At 54.7% G+C, this 16992-nt stretch overlaps 1 protein-coding gene across 4 annotated transcripts in view; it reads right to left on the bottom strand.

The window, feature by feature from the left end:
* Positions 1-16992, bottom strand: part of zswim8 (zinc finger, SWIM-type containing 8) — a 194740-nt gene that overhangs the window by 160156 nt on the left and 17592 nt on the right. For 3 of the 4 annotated variants that reach the window (XM_041176604.1, XM_041176603.1, XM_041176602.1), the window contains exon 3: positions 504-551. The exons of the other annotated variant lie outside the window; for it this stretch is intronic. In XM_041176604.1, the coding sequence (XP_041032538.1) occupies positions 504-551 (48 nt within the window). The remainder of the gene's footprint in view (positions 1-503; positions 552-16992) is intronic. 4 annotated transcript variants of the gene reach the window in all.

Genomic DNA, 16992 nt, shown 5'->3' with positions numbered 1-16992 from the left:
CGATGGGCATGTCTCAGGGAACCCCACACCCCTCGCCCACCCACGTAAAATGGCAGCACTTGCCTGCACACAACCACCCCCCCAACCCCGACAGGTTACCCTATGGTTACAAATGGTCCAGTAGCAAACTACTTGCTGCACTAAAACCCTGTAGCCATCTCATCCATACTCCCAGCCTCTCTCTCTCTCTCTCACCTGAGTCAGGAGGTCATGGGTTCAAGTCCCACTCCAGAGATTTGAGCACATAATCCAGGCTGACATCCCCAGTGCAAGGCTGAGGGAGTGCTGCACTGCCGGAGGTGCCGTCTTTCAGGTGGGACAATAAACCAAGGCTCAGTCTGCCCTCTCAGGTGGACGCAAAAGATTCTCTGGCACTATATGCACAGGAGGGAGGGAGTTCTTCCCCCCACCCCTTCCCTCCATTAGTGTCCTGCCCAACATTTATCCTACAACTAACACCTGACAGATGATCTGGTCACTCATTTCATCACTGTTTACATCACCTTGTTCAATGCAAATCAGCTGCCCTGTTTCTTGATTTGACATCTCATCTGAAAGACAGCAGTGAGTGGAGGATAGTTACTTAAAACAAATTATGGACATAAAATTAATCATTGCAGTCACTTGCACCAGTGAGACATATCCACTTGCTGCAGCTGGAATGTAGAGCAGGTCTGCGATTAGCCATGAGTGTAGCAGCAAGTCCCCAACAGTGAACCAGTCAAACAATAATACGTCTTCTTTTGGCATCAGTGTCAAGACCAGCATTTGTTGCTCGTCTCTAATCGCCTTTGAGGAGGCAAAGGGCAGCCCTCCTGCTAGGGGCACGTCAGGAGGACGATTATGAGTTAGAGGTCTGGAGTCACATGTAAGCCAGACTGGGTAAGGACGGCAGATTTTGCCCCCCCACCCCCCAACTCGAAAGGGCATTAGTGAACCAGGTGAGCTTTTACAACAATTTGGCAGTTTCACAGTCGCCATTACAGAGACTAGCTTTTTAATTCCAAATTTAATCAACTGAATTTAAATTGCCGTGATGGGATCTGAACTAGTGTCACCCAGGTCGTTAATCCAGGCTTCTGGATTATTAGCCCAGTAACATGAGCACTGTACTGCTGGAATTATCTTAGAAGTGTCTGGCTATCAGACATTAGAAAGTCCTGGCTATTAAGCACCACATACCTGGGGTCGAAGATACAAACGCTGAGCAGTTCTGAGAGAAACAGAGGGCAGAATTTAGGCAGGGGCGTGGGTAGCCATAAAATGCAGTGAGCCATTCAAAACTCCACTGACGGTGGCAGGACCATAAAATCCTGCCGGCGTAAAATTCCAGTAAGATACACCAGGGTGCTTACTCCACATTTAAGGCTCAACATTTGGAAAGAGTAAAGAGAGATTTACTCTTTTGAGTTATTGTTGGATCTGACCTGAAAGTGGTGTCGTAATTATGAAAATGACAGGAGGAACCATTTCCAGGAGCCAGTCAATTGCAAACGGGAGAGAATAAATATAAGGTCTACTAGTGGAGAAGGAGGAGGAGGATGAGTGGTTAGAAGCCTGCTTTTGTTTTAATAACACACAGAGGATTGTTGGTTCAGATACAGAATGCCCTGCCATCAAAAGGTATGGAGAATCCATAATAATTTTTAAAAAGGAGATGTATAAATAATTTTTAAAAAGGTGTATATATATTTGTAAAGGAAATTATTTTTATAAGCACATGCAGGAAAGTACATAAAGTAACATGCTCTTTCAGAGAGATAGAACAAGAGCAAAGGGCCGGTCATCCTACCCCTCCATTGTAAAATTCTGTAACCAATAAATGTTTGGTGACCAATTTTCTAAGTGGAATGGAAATCTCTCAACTAAATAATGTCCAAAATTTCATCTACAATAGTTAAAGAGAGTATGAAAAAAAGACAGTTCCATTTGAGTCTGTAAGATTAGTTTTTTTTTAAATTCTTGAACATCAATAGCTACACAAAGCTGCAGTCAAAGATTTAAACACTATCCCAGTTGGAGAATTCAACTTATCAACACAGTCTATTCTTAACTGAAAGATTGACATTGTCTGACAATTCAAATGTTTGCACTGATTTCGTGCTTTGTTATTTGCATTGTTTAATTCAAATTATTCAGTATTTAATTATTTTAGTATAAAAACACATTATAAATTATCAGGAGCAGACTGTACTATTACAAAGAATATGATAATCAGCTGCTGACTGCCACCCCATAAACTTGAAGCGATTATAGCAACTGTTATGGATATTGTCACATATCCACAACATTGAGTGACATCCATTGATGGGAGACGTGACAGCTGTCAAGAGCTAACCCCTTATGGGGACGCTGCAACTCTCCGTGAACTTTACTGCACGCAGCCCCAGAAAGCGAAGCTTGCCAAGCCGGTTGGAACTCCTTCCAGTGACTTAAATTATTTATGGCAAGCACGGTTGGCCTAATCCGAAACAGCCTCCACACCTCAGAAAATCACGCACACAGTTTTTGTGGATGTCTGCCACTCGAATAGATCCACAGAAGAAATGCAGCTTGCTTAGAAACTGGCACCAGCTTCACCCCTCCCTTGCTTTGGGTGACAGCCGATTCATTTGCTACATAGGAGGTTGAATAAATAGTTTTGAGTCAATTAAAGCAAAGTGCTCTTTCAAAACACATACTTATAGAAAACTTTCAACAACTCATTGCTGTTTAGTCCAAAAATACAGACCTAGGAATCGGTGCGAAATCTTCTTAGTGCACAAACAAATGCTTCCAGCACCTCCCAATTAGCTTCAAACATCTTTCCTTAAACTCAACACTCCAATGGGATTCAGGAAGCTCAACACCATCCAAGGCAAAGCAGGCCGCTAGATCGGCACCCCATCCACCACCGACACACAGTGTCAGCAGTGTGTACCATCTATCAGATGCAACGCAGCAACTCAACACAGAACTTTTAACAGCACCGTACAAACTCCCAACCTCTACCACCTAGCAGGACAAGGTCAGCAGGTACATGGGAACACCATCAAGTTTCCCCCTCCAAGCCAATCACCACCCTGACTTGGAACTATATTGTCGTTCCTTCACTGTCACTGCGTCAAAATCCTGGAACTCCCTCCCTAACAGCACTGTGGGTGTATCTACACCACATGGACTGCAGCGGTTCAAGAAGGCAGCTCACCACCACCTTCTCAAAGGCAATTAGGGATGGGCAATAAATGTGGGCTTTAAGAGTGACGCTCACAGATGGTTGGGCCGAGGACACTAACCCTGAGGTAGTCCTGCAGTGATGTCCTGGAGTAGGGATGACTGACCTCCAACAACCATCTTCCTTTGTGCTGGATATGACTCCAATTAGCAGGGAGTTTTCCCCCGATTCCCATTGACTCCAGTTTTGCTGGGGCTCCTTGATGCCATGCTCGGTCAAATGCTGCCTTGATGTCAAGGGCAGTCACTCTCACCTCACCTTGGGAGTTCAGCTCTTTTGTCCAAGGCTGTAATGAGGTCAGGAGCTGAGTGGCCTTGGCAGAACCCAAACTGAGCGTCAGTGAGCAGGTTATTGCTAAGCAAGTGCCACTTGACAGCACTGTTGATGACCCCTTCCATTACTTTACTGATGATCGAGAGTAGACTGATGGGGCGGTAATTGGCCGGGTTGGATTTGTCCTGCTTTTTGTGTATAGGATAACTAGGGATGCACAATTAATGCTGGCCCAGCCAGCGAAAACCACATCTCGTGGATGAATAAAAAAAAAAAATCACAAGAATGACTAAAAATAAAACCAATTTTGGCATGGATTCGAACCGCCTGTTATGTCCACAATTGATGCACAAATAAACAACAAGCTAATTAAATCCTCTTCAAAAAGAAAAACAACAGGCAAAGTACTAATGCAAGAGGACTCAGGGCTTTTTCATTACTTCCCTGAAGAAATAATCAATCTCCAGTCACAATAGGCACTAGGGTTTGGAGGAGAAATATTAAACAACCCTCCAAGCCAAAGTCAAACTCTATTTCCTCTGTGAAGAAACAGTTCACCTCAAACCGTTAAACCCCAACCAATATTCCCCTAAATGTCCTATGGTTATAAAACAATAACTTTTTTTTAAATTACTTATTCACCGGATGTGGGCATCGGTGGCTAGGCCAGCATTCATTGGCCATCCCTAATTGCCCTTGAGAAGGTGGTGGTGAGCTGCCTTCTTGAGCCGCTGCAGTCCATGTGTTGTAGGTACACCCACAGCGCTGTTAGGGAGGGAGTTCCAGGATTTTGACCCAGCGACAGTAAAGGGAAAAAAAAAACCTTCGAATTTGTCCAATATAGACAAATAACTTGCATTTATATAGCGACTTCAATATAACAAAACATCCCAAGGTGCTTCACAGGAGCATTATCAGACAAGAACCAAGGCACGCAAGATTAGAACAGGGCTCCAAAGCTTGGTCACACTGCTAAGTTAGAAGGAACAAGAGGAGATTGAGAGAGCAGGGCAGGAAGTTTACGGAGGGAATTCCTGAGCTTAAGCCCTAGCAACTGGAGGCACCGCAACCAGTGGTGGAGCAATTAAAATCACGGATGCACAAGAGGCTCGAATTGAAGCAGCAAAGTCATCTCAAAGATTTGTGAGACCAGATGAGGCTACAGGGACAGGGAGTGGTGAGGCTACGGAGGGATTTGAAAAAATATTTGAAAAATTGTCAATTTCCTTTGCAGGTTATTATTGGATCTGCTTTCATTATCCACCCAGGTAGCACATTCCAGATCACAACACATCGCATAAATTTTTTTAAACCCTCACATCATCCCTGCTCCTTTTGATAATCACCTTAAATCTGTATCCTCAGTCACCGGGGACAGCTTCTCCTTCATTGTCATACGATTCCTGATTTTTGTACACCTCTTAGCGCAAGTTTCCCCTTAAACTTGTCTGCTCCAAGGAGAACAATCCCAGCTTCTCCAGTCAGTCTCTCCAAATAACTGAAGTCCCTCATCCCTGGTACCCTTCTCACAAATCTCTTCAGTCTCTCTAAGACCCAGACATCCTTCCTGAAGTGCCCAGGATTGGACATGATATGGCTGCCGAGGCCTCAGCAGCTGATTTACAAAATGCTAAGCATAACTCAGTTACTTTTATACTCCATTCCTCTATTAATAAAGCCAAGAATCGGAAAGCTTTCTAACCAGCATTCTCAGCATATCCTGCCATCTCCAAAGATTGGTATACTTAAATAGAGGACTCCGGCACTCATCAACAGTGACAGTGATACAACAGAGCTTGCTTCGGGGTACTGAGATTAGATGCCAGCAAGTCTTTCTTAATTCAAGATGTCTGAAGTTATTCAGGAAAAAGGTGACAATATGTGTGGATCGGTCCTTGACCGAGGGGGAAACTGGGGCAGACAGAGGTGGGATTGGGGAATTAGATAAGTTTTTCTACTGATACATAATTGGTAACCATGGTCTCCCAAGGTTTTCTCAACTGCATTATACCTGTGTGTGTACAGCCATAGAACTTGGTAACAGGAGTCAGCCATTTAGCACCTCGGTCCTGTTCTGCCATTCAATAAGATCATGGCGGATCAATGGCCAAACTCCAGTTGGGAAAGAGCAGCGTAGAGGGGTCATTGGACAGCCCTTACAAGGAGCCAACCCCGGCACAGTCTATGCTGACAACCCAGCCCAGGCAGCTGAATCCCATTTATATTCCTCACTCGCTCACTTACTCTGTTTGAATATTGTTGACCTGAAGGTTTGGAAAAAGCTGCTCTCTTTTTGCTATTGCCTCAGAAGTGGGTCAATTCTAAGTCAGAGCCACCAAGTTCAGCTGGTACCAGCAGTGTGAGAGAGATACTTGTTAAATAACAGGAAGAGGAACTTTAAACAGTACAACTGATAGCCCCTGACACTCCATGTTACACAATGGAGCAGCCAGTGAAGGCTATTGCTGCTTTGGCTAGGAGAGGAACTCCACAAAGACTCCCCAAAATCGGACTGTCTTTTCTCTACTTTGTGCCACATAAACGCCAGGTGTCTCAAGCAAGACAGAATCTAATCATCTCCCTTTGACATTCAATGACATTACCATCACCAAGTCCCCCAACCAGCTTCTACTTCACTCTGTGCAGTCTAGAACAGGAGTCAGTGGAGAGTACAGGCAGAACCCAGTAGCTCAACCCTCCATGGTCCTTACATGATGTCCTACAGGGCATTCCACCTTTAGCAGAGCTTTAACAACACTGAACTCCTCCCATTTACCAGTCTTGCTGAACACTATTATAGCTGTAGAATCATAGAATGATACAGTACAGGACGCCACTCAGCCCATCATGAATATGCCAGTTCTTTGGCAGAACTATCTAATTAATCCCACTTTCTTGCTCTTTCCCCATAATCCTATAACTTTTTCTGCCTTCAAATATTTACCCAATCTCCTTTTAGGAAGTTGCTATTGAATCTGCTTCCACCACTTTTCCAGGCAATTCATTCTGGATCACAAAAACTCTTTGTGAAAATAAAATGCTTCCTCACGATACCTCTCGAGCTATTGCCAACCACCTTTACATAACAAGCTTTGAGTTATTGCACGTACTCTACAGATTGTAAAACTTGCTCTCTGGGGATGGTTCCACACTGCTGCAAGTTTCAAATGTCTCTCGCTTTTGAAATTTTATTCAAATGCAACTTGAGAAGGCCTCATGCAGACTCTCCTAATTGGACATGAGCAGTTAAAAAATAATCTCGGCAGTTCAGAAGTTTCTCGGTTGCCTGACCTGCTGAGTACTTCCAGCGGTTTCTGTCTTCGTTTCACACTTCCAGCATGCACCAGTATTGCTCTTCTACAGCACTGATATTCTATGGCTCGTCTGAACAGGAATAAACAGTATGGATATGTTGAGCACTCCTTCATTGATGGAGAAAATCGAAAAGTATTTTGATTTTTTTTTAAAAAGAAATCACAATTATCCTCACAGGGCTCCATCACTTAAGATTGCCTTTTGCAAAACAGAGATTAACAACTGTCAATGCTGCAGTTGGACCTTGCTCCTGTTTAACCTCCAGCTGCACAAGGCAAAACTTTTAAAGCATTAAAATGTTTTAAAGTTTGTTAACCATCTTGAGGCTGCAAAATAATGATTCCACCCTTTAAAAACGATAGACTTGCCATGTGATGAAGTACTCGTGTGTTCGTGTAGCCAGACTTCCCAGGCCGTGGGGCTGAGACACAAAATATTGGGGTCACGAGCTCCAAGACAGGCAGCTCCGACCGAGTGTTAACAGGCGCAAGGCCCCTTTAGACCCTCGCATTGTTTTTTCATGGTCTGCATGGCTTAACTTTTTAAACTGTTACAAAAGCGCCACTGAAAAGGCAAGTGGTTTTTATGTAAAAAGCCAGCACCCCACAGTCACAGCACCACAACCATGCCCTCCTCTCCCCCCAGCATTCTCACAGCTCTGTCATCCCCCACACCAGCCCCCCCACCACCCTCGCACCTCTGTACCCCACCTGCTGCACACTGCGTGTGGTGGGGGGGTTCTATACCCCACCTGCTGCACACTGCGTGTGGTGGTGGGGGGGGTTCTATACCCCACCTGCTGCACACTGCGTGTGGTGGTGGGGGGATTCTATACCCCACCTGCTGCACACTGCGTGTGGTGGTGGGGGGGATTCTATACCCCACCTGCTGCACACTGCGTGTGGTGGTGGGGGGGTTCTATACCCCACCTGCTGCACACTGCGTGTGGTGGTGGGGGGGATTCTATACCCCACCTGCTGCACACTGCGTGTGGTGGTGGGGGGGGTTCTATACCCCACCTGCTGCACACTGCGTGTGGTGGGGGGGTTCTATACCCCACCTGCTGCACACTGCGTGTGGTGGGGGGGATTCTATACCCCACCTGCTGCACACTGCGTGTGGTGGTGGGGGTTTCTATACCCCACCTGCTGCACACTGCGTGTGGTGGTGGGGGGGTTCTATACCCCACCTGCTGCACACTGCGTGTGGTGGTGGGGGGGGTTCTATACCCCACCTGCTGCACACTGCGTGTGGTGGTGGGGGGGGTTCTATACCCCACCTGCTGCACACTGCGTGTGGTGGTGGGGGGGATTCTATACCCCACCTGCTGCACACTGCGTGTGGTGGTGGGGGGGGTTCTATACCCCACCTGCTGCACACTGCGTGTGGTGGTGGGGGGGATTCTATACCCCACCTGCTGCACACTGCGTGTGGTGGTGGGGGGGTTCTATACCCCACCTGCTGCACACTGCGTGTGGTGGTGGGGGGGTTCTATAACCCCACCTGCTGCACACTGCGTGTGGTGGTGGGGGGGATTCTATACCCCACCTGCTGCACACTGCGTGTGGTGGTGGGGGGGGTTCTATACCCCACCTGCTGCACACTGCGTGTGGTGGTGGGGGGGGTTCTATACCCCACCTGCTGCACACTGCGTGTGGTGGTGGGGGGGATTCTATACCCCACCTGCTGCACACTGCGTGTGGTGGTGGGGGATTCTATACCCCACCTGCTGCACACTGCGTGTGGTGGTGGGGGGGGTTCTATACCCCACCTGCTGCACACTGCGTGTGGTGGTGGGGGATTCTATACCCCACCTGCTGCACACTGCGTGTGGTGGTGGGGGGGTTCTATACCCCACCTGCTGCACACTGCGTGTGGTGGTGGGGGGGTTCTATACCCCACCTGCTGCACACTGCGTGTGGTGGTGGGGGGGTTCTATACCCCACCTGCTGCACACTGCGTGTGGTGGTGGGGGGATTCTATACCCCACCTGCTGCACACTGCGTGTGGTGGTGGGGGGGTTCTATACCCCACCTGCTGCACACTGCGTGTGGTGGTGGGGGGGTTCTATACCCCACCTGCTGCACACTGCGTGTGGTGGTGGGGGGGGTTCTATACCCCACCTGCTGCACACTGCGTGTGGTGGTGGGGGGGATTCTATACCCCACCTGCTGCACACTGCGTGTGGTGGTGGGGGGGGTTCTATACCCCACCTGCTGCACACTGCGTGTGGTGGTGGGGGGGTTCTATACCCCACCTGCTGCAACACTGCGTGTGGTGGGGGGGGATTCTATACCCCACCTGCTGCACACTGCGTGTGGTGGTGGGGGATTCTATACCCCACCTGCTGCACACTGCGTGTGGTGGTGGGGGGGGGTTCTAATACCCCACCGTGTCTGCACACTGCGTGTGGTCGGGTGGGGGGGATTCTATACCCCACCTGCTGCACACTGCGTGTGGTGGTGGGGGGGGGTTTCTATACCCCACCTGCTGCACACTGCGTGTGGTGGTGGGGGGGGTTCTATACCCCACCTGCTGCACGACTCTGCGTGTGGTGGTGGGGGGGGGTTCTATACCCCACCTGCTGCACACTGCGTGTGGTGGGGGGGGGGTTCTATACCCCACCTGCTGCACACTGCGTGTGGTGGTGGGGGGGTTCTATACCCCACCTGCTGCACACTGCGTGTGGTGGTGGGGGGGGTTCTATACCCCCACCTGCTGCACACTGCGTGTGGTGGTGGGGGTTCTATACCCCACCTGCTGCACACTGCGTGTGGTGGTGGGGGGGTTCTATACCCCACCTGCCTGCACACTGCGTGTGGTGGTGGGGGGGTTCTATACCCACCTGCTGCACACTGCGTGTGGTGGTGGGGGGGTTCTATACCCCACCTGCTGCACACTGCGTGTGGTGGTGGGGGGGGTTCTATACCCCACCTGCTGCACACTGCGTGTGGTGGTGGGGGGGTTCTATACCCCACCTGCTGCACACTGCGTGTGGTGGTGGGGGGGTTCTATACCCCACCTGCTGCACACTGCGTGTGGTGGTGGGGGGATTCTATACCCCACCTGCTGCACACTGCGTGTGGTGGTGGGGGTTTCTATACCCCACCTGCTGCACACTGCGTGTGGTGGTGGGGGGGTTCTATACCCCACCTGCTGCACACTGCGTGTGGTGGGGGGGGGTTCTATACCCCACCTGCTGCACACTGCGTGTGGTGGTGGGGGGGGTTCTATACCCCACCTGCTGCACACTGCGTGTGGTGGTGGGGGGGATTCTATACCCCACCTGCTGCACACTGCGTGTGGTGGTGGGGGTTTCTATACCCCACCTGCTGCACACTGCGTGTGGTGGTGGGGGGGTTCTATACCCCACCTGCTGCACACTGCGTGTGGTGGTGGGGGGGGGTTCTATACCCCACCTGCTGCACACTGCGTGTGGTGGGGGGATTCTATACCCCACCTGCTGCACACTGCGTGTGGTGGTGGGGGGATTCTATACCCCACCTGCTGCACACTGCGTGTGGTGGTGGGGGGGTTCTATACCCCACCTGCTGCACACTGCGTGTGGTGGTGGGGGATTCTATACCCCACCTGCTGCACACTGCGTGTGGTGGTGGGGGGGTTCTATACCCCCACCTGCTGCACACTGCGTGTGGTGGTGGGGGGGTTCTATACCCCACCTGCTGCACACTGCGTGTGGTGGTGGGGGGGTTCTATACCCCACCTGCTGCACACTGCGTGTGGTGGTGGGGGGGTTCTATACCCCACCTGCTGCACACTGCGTGTGGTGGTGGGGGGGTTCTATACCCCACCTGCTGCACACTGCGTGTGGTGGTGGGGGGGTTCTATACCCCACCTGCTGCACACTGCGTGTGGTGGGGGGGGGGTTCTATACCCCACCTGCTGCACACTGCGTGTGGTGGTGGGGGGGTTCTATACCCCACCCTGCTGCACTCTCGGGCGTGGGGGGGTGGGGGATTCTATACCCCACCCTGCGGCACACTGCGTGTGGGTGGTGGGGGTTCTATAACACACCGGCGGCACACCTGCGTGTGGTGGGTGGGGGATTCTATACCCCCATCTGCTGCACACTGCGTGTGGTGGGTGGGGGGGTTCTATTCCCCACCTGCTGCATACTACTGGCGTGTGGTGGGGGGGATTCATATACCCCAACTGCTGCACACTGCGTGTGGTGGGGGGGGTTCTATACCCAACCTGCTGCACACATGCGTGTGGTGGTGGGGGGGTTCTATACCCCCACCTGCTTGCACACTGCTGTGGTGGTGGGGGGGTTCTATAGCCCCACCTGCTGCACATCTGCGTGTGGTGGTGGGGGGGGTTGCTATACCCACCTGCTGCACACTGAGTGTGGTCGTGGGGGGTTCTATACCCTCACCTGCTGCACACTGCGTGTGGGGGGTTGGGGGGGTTCTATACCCCAACTGCTGCTCACGGCGGGGGGTGGTGGGGGGGGTTCTATACCCCACCTGCTTGCACACTGCGTGTGGTGGTGGGGGGTTCTATTACCCACACTGCAGGCACACTGCGTGTGGTGGTGGGGGGTTCTATACCCCACCTGCTGCACACTGCGTGTGGTGGTGGGGGGGGATTCTATACCCCACCTGCTGCACACTGCGTGTGGTGGTGGGGGGGTTCTATACCCCACCTGCTGCACACTGCGTGTGGTGGTGGGGGGGGTTCTATACCCCACCTGCTGCACACTGCGTGTGGTGGGGGGGTTCTATACCCCACCTGCTGCACACTGCGTGTGGTGGTGGGGGGGTTCTATACCCCACCTGCTGCACACTGCGTGTGGTGGTGGGGGGGTTCTATACCCCACCTGCTGCACACTGCGTGTGGTGGTGGGGGGGATTCTATACCCCACCTGCTGCACACTGCGTGTGGTGGTGGGGGGGTTCTATACCCCACCTGCTGCACACTGCGTGTGGTGGTGGGGGGGATTCTATACCCCACCTGCTGCACACTGCGTGTGGTGGTGGGGGGGTTCTATACCCCACCTGCTGCACACTGCGTGTGGTGGTGGGGGGGTTCTATACCCCACCTGCTGCACACTGCGTGTGGTGGTGGGGGGGTTCTATACCCCACCTGCTGCACACTGCGTGTGGTGGTGGGGGGGATTCTATACCCCACCTGCTGCACACTGCGTGTGGTGGTGGGGGGGTTCTATACCCCACCTGCTGCACACTGCGTGTGGTGGTGGGGGGGTTCTATACCCCACCTGCTGCACACTGCGTGTGGTGGTGGGGGGGTTCTATACCCCACCTGCTGCACACTGCGTGTGGTGGTGGGGGGGATTCTATACCCCACCTGCTGCACACTGCGTGTGGTGGTGGGGGGGTTTCTATACCCCACCTGCTGCACACTGCGTGTGGTGGTGGGGGGGTTCTATACCCCACCTGCTGCACACTGCGTGTGGTGGTGGGGGGGTTCTATACCCCACCTGCTGCACACTGCGTGTGGTGGTGGGGGGGATTCTATACCCCACCTGCTGCACACTGCGTGTGGTGGTGGGGGGGTTCTATACCCCACCTGCTGCACACTGCGTGTGGTGGTGGGGGGGTTCTATACCCCACCTGCTGCACACTGCGTGTGGTGGTGGGGGGGGATTCTATACCCCACCTGCTGCACACTGCGTGTGGTGGTGGGGGGTTCTATACCCCACCTGCTGCACACTGCGTGTGGTGGTGGGGGGGTTCTATACCCCACCTGCTGCACACTGCGTGTGGTGGTGGGGGGGTTCTATACCCCACCTGCTGCACACTGCGTGTGGTGGTGGGGGGGTTCTATACCCCACCTGCTGCACACTGCGTGTGGTGGTGGGGGGGTTTCTATACCCCACCTGCTGCACACTGCGTGTGGTGGTGGGGGGGATTCTATACCCCACCTGCTGCACACTGCGTGTGGTGGTGGGGGGGTTCTATACCCCACCTGCTGCACACTGCGTGTGGTGGTGGGGGGGTTCTATACCCCACCTGCTGCACACTGCGTGTGGTGGTGGGGGGGTTCTATACCCCACCTGCTGCACACTGCGTGTGGTGGTGGGGGGGTTCTATACCCCACCTGCTGCACACTGCGTGTGGTGGTGGGGGGGATTCTATACCCCACCTGCTGCACACTGCGTGTGGTGGTGGGGGGGGTTCTATACCCCACCTGCTGCACACTGCGTGTGGTGGTGGGGGGGTTCTATACCCCACCTGCTGCACACTGCGTGTGGTGGTGGGGGGGTTCTATACCCCACCTGCTGCACACTGCGTGTGGTGGTGGGGGGGTTCTATACCCCACCTGCTGCACACTGCGTGTGGTGGTGGGGGGGTTCTATACCCCACCTGCTGCACACTGCGTGTGGTGGTGGGGGGGTTCTATACCCCACCTGCTGCACACTGCGTGTGGTGGTGGGGGGATTCTATACCCCACCTGCTGCACACTGCGTGTGGTGGTGGGGGGATTCTATACCCCACCTGCTGCACACTGCGTGTGGTGGTGGGGGGGGTTCTATACCCCACCTGCTGCACACTGCGTGTGGTGGTGGGGGGGTTCTATACCCCACCTGCTGCACACTGCGTGTGGTGGTGGGGGTTTCTATACCCCACCTGCTGCACACTGCGTGTGGTGGTGGGGTTCTATACCCCACCTGCTGCACACTGCGTGTGGTGGTGGGGGGGGTTCTATACCCCACCTGCTGCACACTGCGTGTGGTGGTGGGGGATTCTATACCCCACCTGCTGCACACTGCGTGTGGTGGTGGGGGGATTCTATACCCCACCTGCTGCACACTGCGTGTGGTGGTGGGGGTTTCTATACCCCACCGGCTGCACACTGCGTGTGGTGGTGGGGGGGATTCTATACCCCACCTGCTGCACACTGCGTGTGGTGGTGGGGGTTTCTATACCCCACCTGCTGCACACTGCGTGTGGTGGTGGGGGGATTCTATACCCCACCTGCTGCACACTGCGTGTGGTGGTGGGGGGGTTCTATACCCCACCTGCTGCACACTGCGTGTGGTGGTGGGGGGGTTCTATACCCCACCTGCTGCACACTGCGTGTGGTGGTGGGGGTTCTATACCCCACCTGCTGCACACTGCGTGTGGTGGTGGGGGGGGTTCTATACCCCACCTGCTGCACACTGCGTGTGGTGGTGGGGGGGTTCTATACCCCACCTGCTGCACACTGCGTGTGGTGGTGGGGGGGGGTTCTATACCCCACCTGCTGCACACTGCGTGTGGTGGTGGGGGGATTCTATACCCCACCTGCTGCACACTGCGTGTGGTGGTGGGGGGGGTTCTATACCCCACCTGCTGCACACTGCGTGTGGTGGGGGGGTTCTATACCCCACCTGCTGCACACTGCGTGTGGTGGTGGGGGGGATTCTATACCCCACCTGCTGCACACTGCGTGTGGTGGTGGGGGTTTCTATACCCCACCTGCTGCACACTGCGTGTGGTGGTGGGGGGTTCTATACCCCACCTGCTGCACACTGCGTGTGGTGGTGGGGGGGTTCTATACCCCACCTGCTGCACACTGCGTGTGGTGGTGGGGGGGTTCTATACCCCACCTGCTGCACACTGCGTGTGGTGGTGGGGGTTCTATACCCCACCTGCTGCACACTGCGTGTGGTGGTGGGGGGGTTCTATACCCCACCTGCTGCACACTGCGTGTGGTGGTGGGGGGGTTCTATACCCCACCTGCTGCACACTGCGTGTGGTGGTGGGGGGGTTCTATACCCCACCTGCTGCACACTGCGTGTGGTGGTGGGGGGGGTTCTATACCCCACCTGCTGCACACTGCGTGTGGTGGTGGGGGGGTTCTATACCCCACCTGCTGCACACTGCGTGTGGTGGTGGGGGGGTTCTATACCCCACCTGCTGCACACTGCGTGTGGTGGTGGGGGGATTCTATACCCCACCTGCTGCACACTGCGTGTGGTGGTGGGGGGTTCTATACCCCACCTGCTGCACACTGCGTGTGGTGGTGGGGGGATTCTATACCCCACCTGCTGCACACTGCGTGTGGTGGTGGGGGGGATTCTATACCCCACCTGCTGCACACTGCGTGTGGTGGTGGGGGGATTCTATACCCCAACTGCTGCACACTGCGTGTGGTGGTGGGGGGGGTTCTATACCCCACCTGCTGCACACTGCGTGTGGTGGTGGGGGGGTTCTATACCCCACCTGCTGCACACTGCGTGTGGTGGTGGGGGGGTTCTATACCCCACCTGCTGCACACTGCGTGTGGTGGTGGGGGGGATTCTATACCCCACCTGCTGCACACTGCGTGTGGTGGTGGGGGGGATTCTATACCCCACCTGCTGCACACTGCGTGTGGTGGTTTGGGGGGTTCTATACCCCACCTGCTGCACACTGCGTGTGGTGGTGGGGGGGGTTCTATACCCCACCTGCTGCACACTGCGTGTGGTGGTGGGGGGGTTCTATACCCCACCTGCTGCACACTGCGTGTGGTGGTGGGGGGGGTTCTATACCCCACCTGCTGCACACTGCGTGTGGTGGTGGGGGGGGTTCTATACCCCACCTGCTGCACACTGCGTGTGGTGGTGGGGGGATTCTATACCCCACCTGCTGCACACTGCGTGTGGTGGTGGGGGGGATTCTATACCCCACCTGCTGCACACTGCGTGTGGTGGTGGGGGGATTCTATACCCCACCTGCTGCACACTGCGTGTGGTGGTGGGGGGATTCTATACCCCACCTGCTGCACACTGCGTGTGGTGGTGGGGGGGATTCTATACCCCACCTGCTGCACACTGCGTGTGGTGGTGGGGGGGTTCTATACCCCACCTGCTGCACACTGCGTGTGGTGGTGGGGGGGTTCTATACCCCACCTGCTGCACACTGCGTGTGGTGGTGGGGGGGTTCTATACCCCACCTGCTGCACACTGCGTGTGGTGGTGGGGTTCTATACCCCACCTGCTGCACACTGCTTGTGGTGGTGGGGGGGTTCTATACCCCACCTGCTGCACACTGCGTGTGGTGGTGGGGTTCTATACCCCACCTGCTGCACACTGCGTGTGGTGGTGGGGGGGTTCTATACCCCACCTGCTGCACACTGCGTGTGGTGGTGGGGGGGTTCTATACCCCACCTGCTGCACACTGCGTGTGGTGGTGGGGTTCTATACCCCACCTGCTGCACACTGCGTGTGGTGGTGGGGGGGTTCTATACCCCACCTGCTGCACACTGCGTGTGGTGGTGGGGGGATTCTATACCCCACCTGCTGCACACTGCGTGTGGTGGTGGGGGGATTCTATACCCCACCTGCTGCACACTGCGTGTGGTGGTGGGGGGATTCTATACCCCACCTGCTGCACACTGCGTGTGGTGGTGGGGGGGGGTTCTATACCCCACCTGCTGCACACTGCGTGTGGTGGTGGGGTTCTATACCCCACCTGCTGCACACTGCGTGTGGTGGTGGGGGGGTTCTATACCCCACCTGCTGCACACTGCGTGTGGTGGTGGGGGGATTCTATACCCCACCTGCTGCACACTGCGTGTGGTGGTGGGGGGATTCTATACCCCACCTGCTGCACACTGCGTGTGGTGGTGGGGGGGTTCTATACCCCACCTGCTGCACACTGCGTGTGGTGGTGGGGGTTTCTATACCCCACCTGCTGCACACTGCGTGTGGTGGTGGGGTTCTATACCCCACCTGCTGCACACTGCGTGTGGTGGTGGGGGGATTCTATACCCCACCTGCTGCACACTGCGTGTGGTGGTGGGGGGGTTCTATACCCCACCTGCTGCACACTGCGTGTGGTGGTGGGGGGGTTCTATACCCCACCTGCTGCACACTGCGTGTGGTGGTGGGGTTCTATACCCCACCTGCTGCACACTGCGTGTGGTGGTGGGGGGGATTCTATACCCCACCTGCTGCACACTGCGTGTGGTGGTGGGGGGGATTCTATACCCCACCTGCTGCACACTGCGTGTGGTGGTGGGGGGGATTCTATACCCCACCTGCTGCACACTGCGTGTGGTGGTGGGGGGGATTCTATACCCCACCTGCTGCACACTGCGTGTGGTGGTGGGGGTTTCTATACCCCACCTGCTGCACACTGCATGTGGTGGTGGGGTTCTATACCCCACCTGCTGCACACTGCGTGTGGTGGTGGGGGGGTTCTATACCCCACCTGCTGCACACTGCGTGTGGTGGTGGGGGG

The sequence above is a fragment of the Carcharodon carcharias genome, chromosome 28 (genome assembly GCF_017639515.1).
Source record: "Carcharodon carcharias isolate sCarCar2 chromosome 28, sCarCar2.pri, whole genome shotgun sequence".
Classification (NCBI taxonomy): domain Eukaryota; kingdom Metazoa; phylum Chordata; class Chondrichthyes; order Lamniformes; family Lamnidae; genus Carcharodon; species Carcharodon carcharias.
Note: the sequence above shows the minus strand (reverse complement) of the source record. Positions and strands in the feature narration are given on the sequence as shown.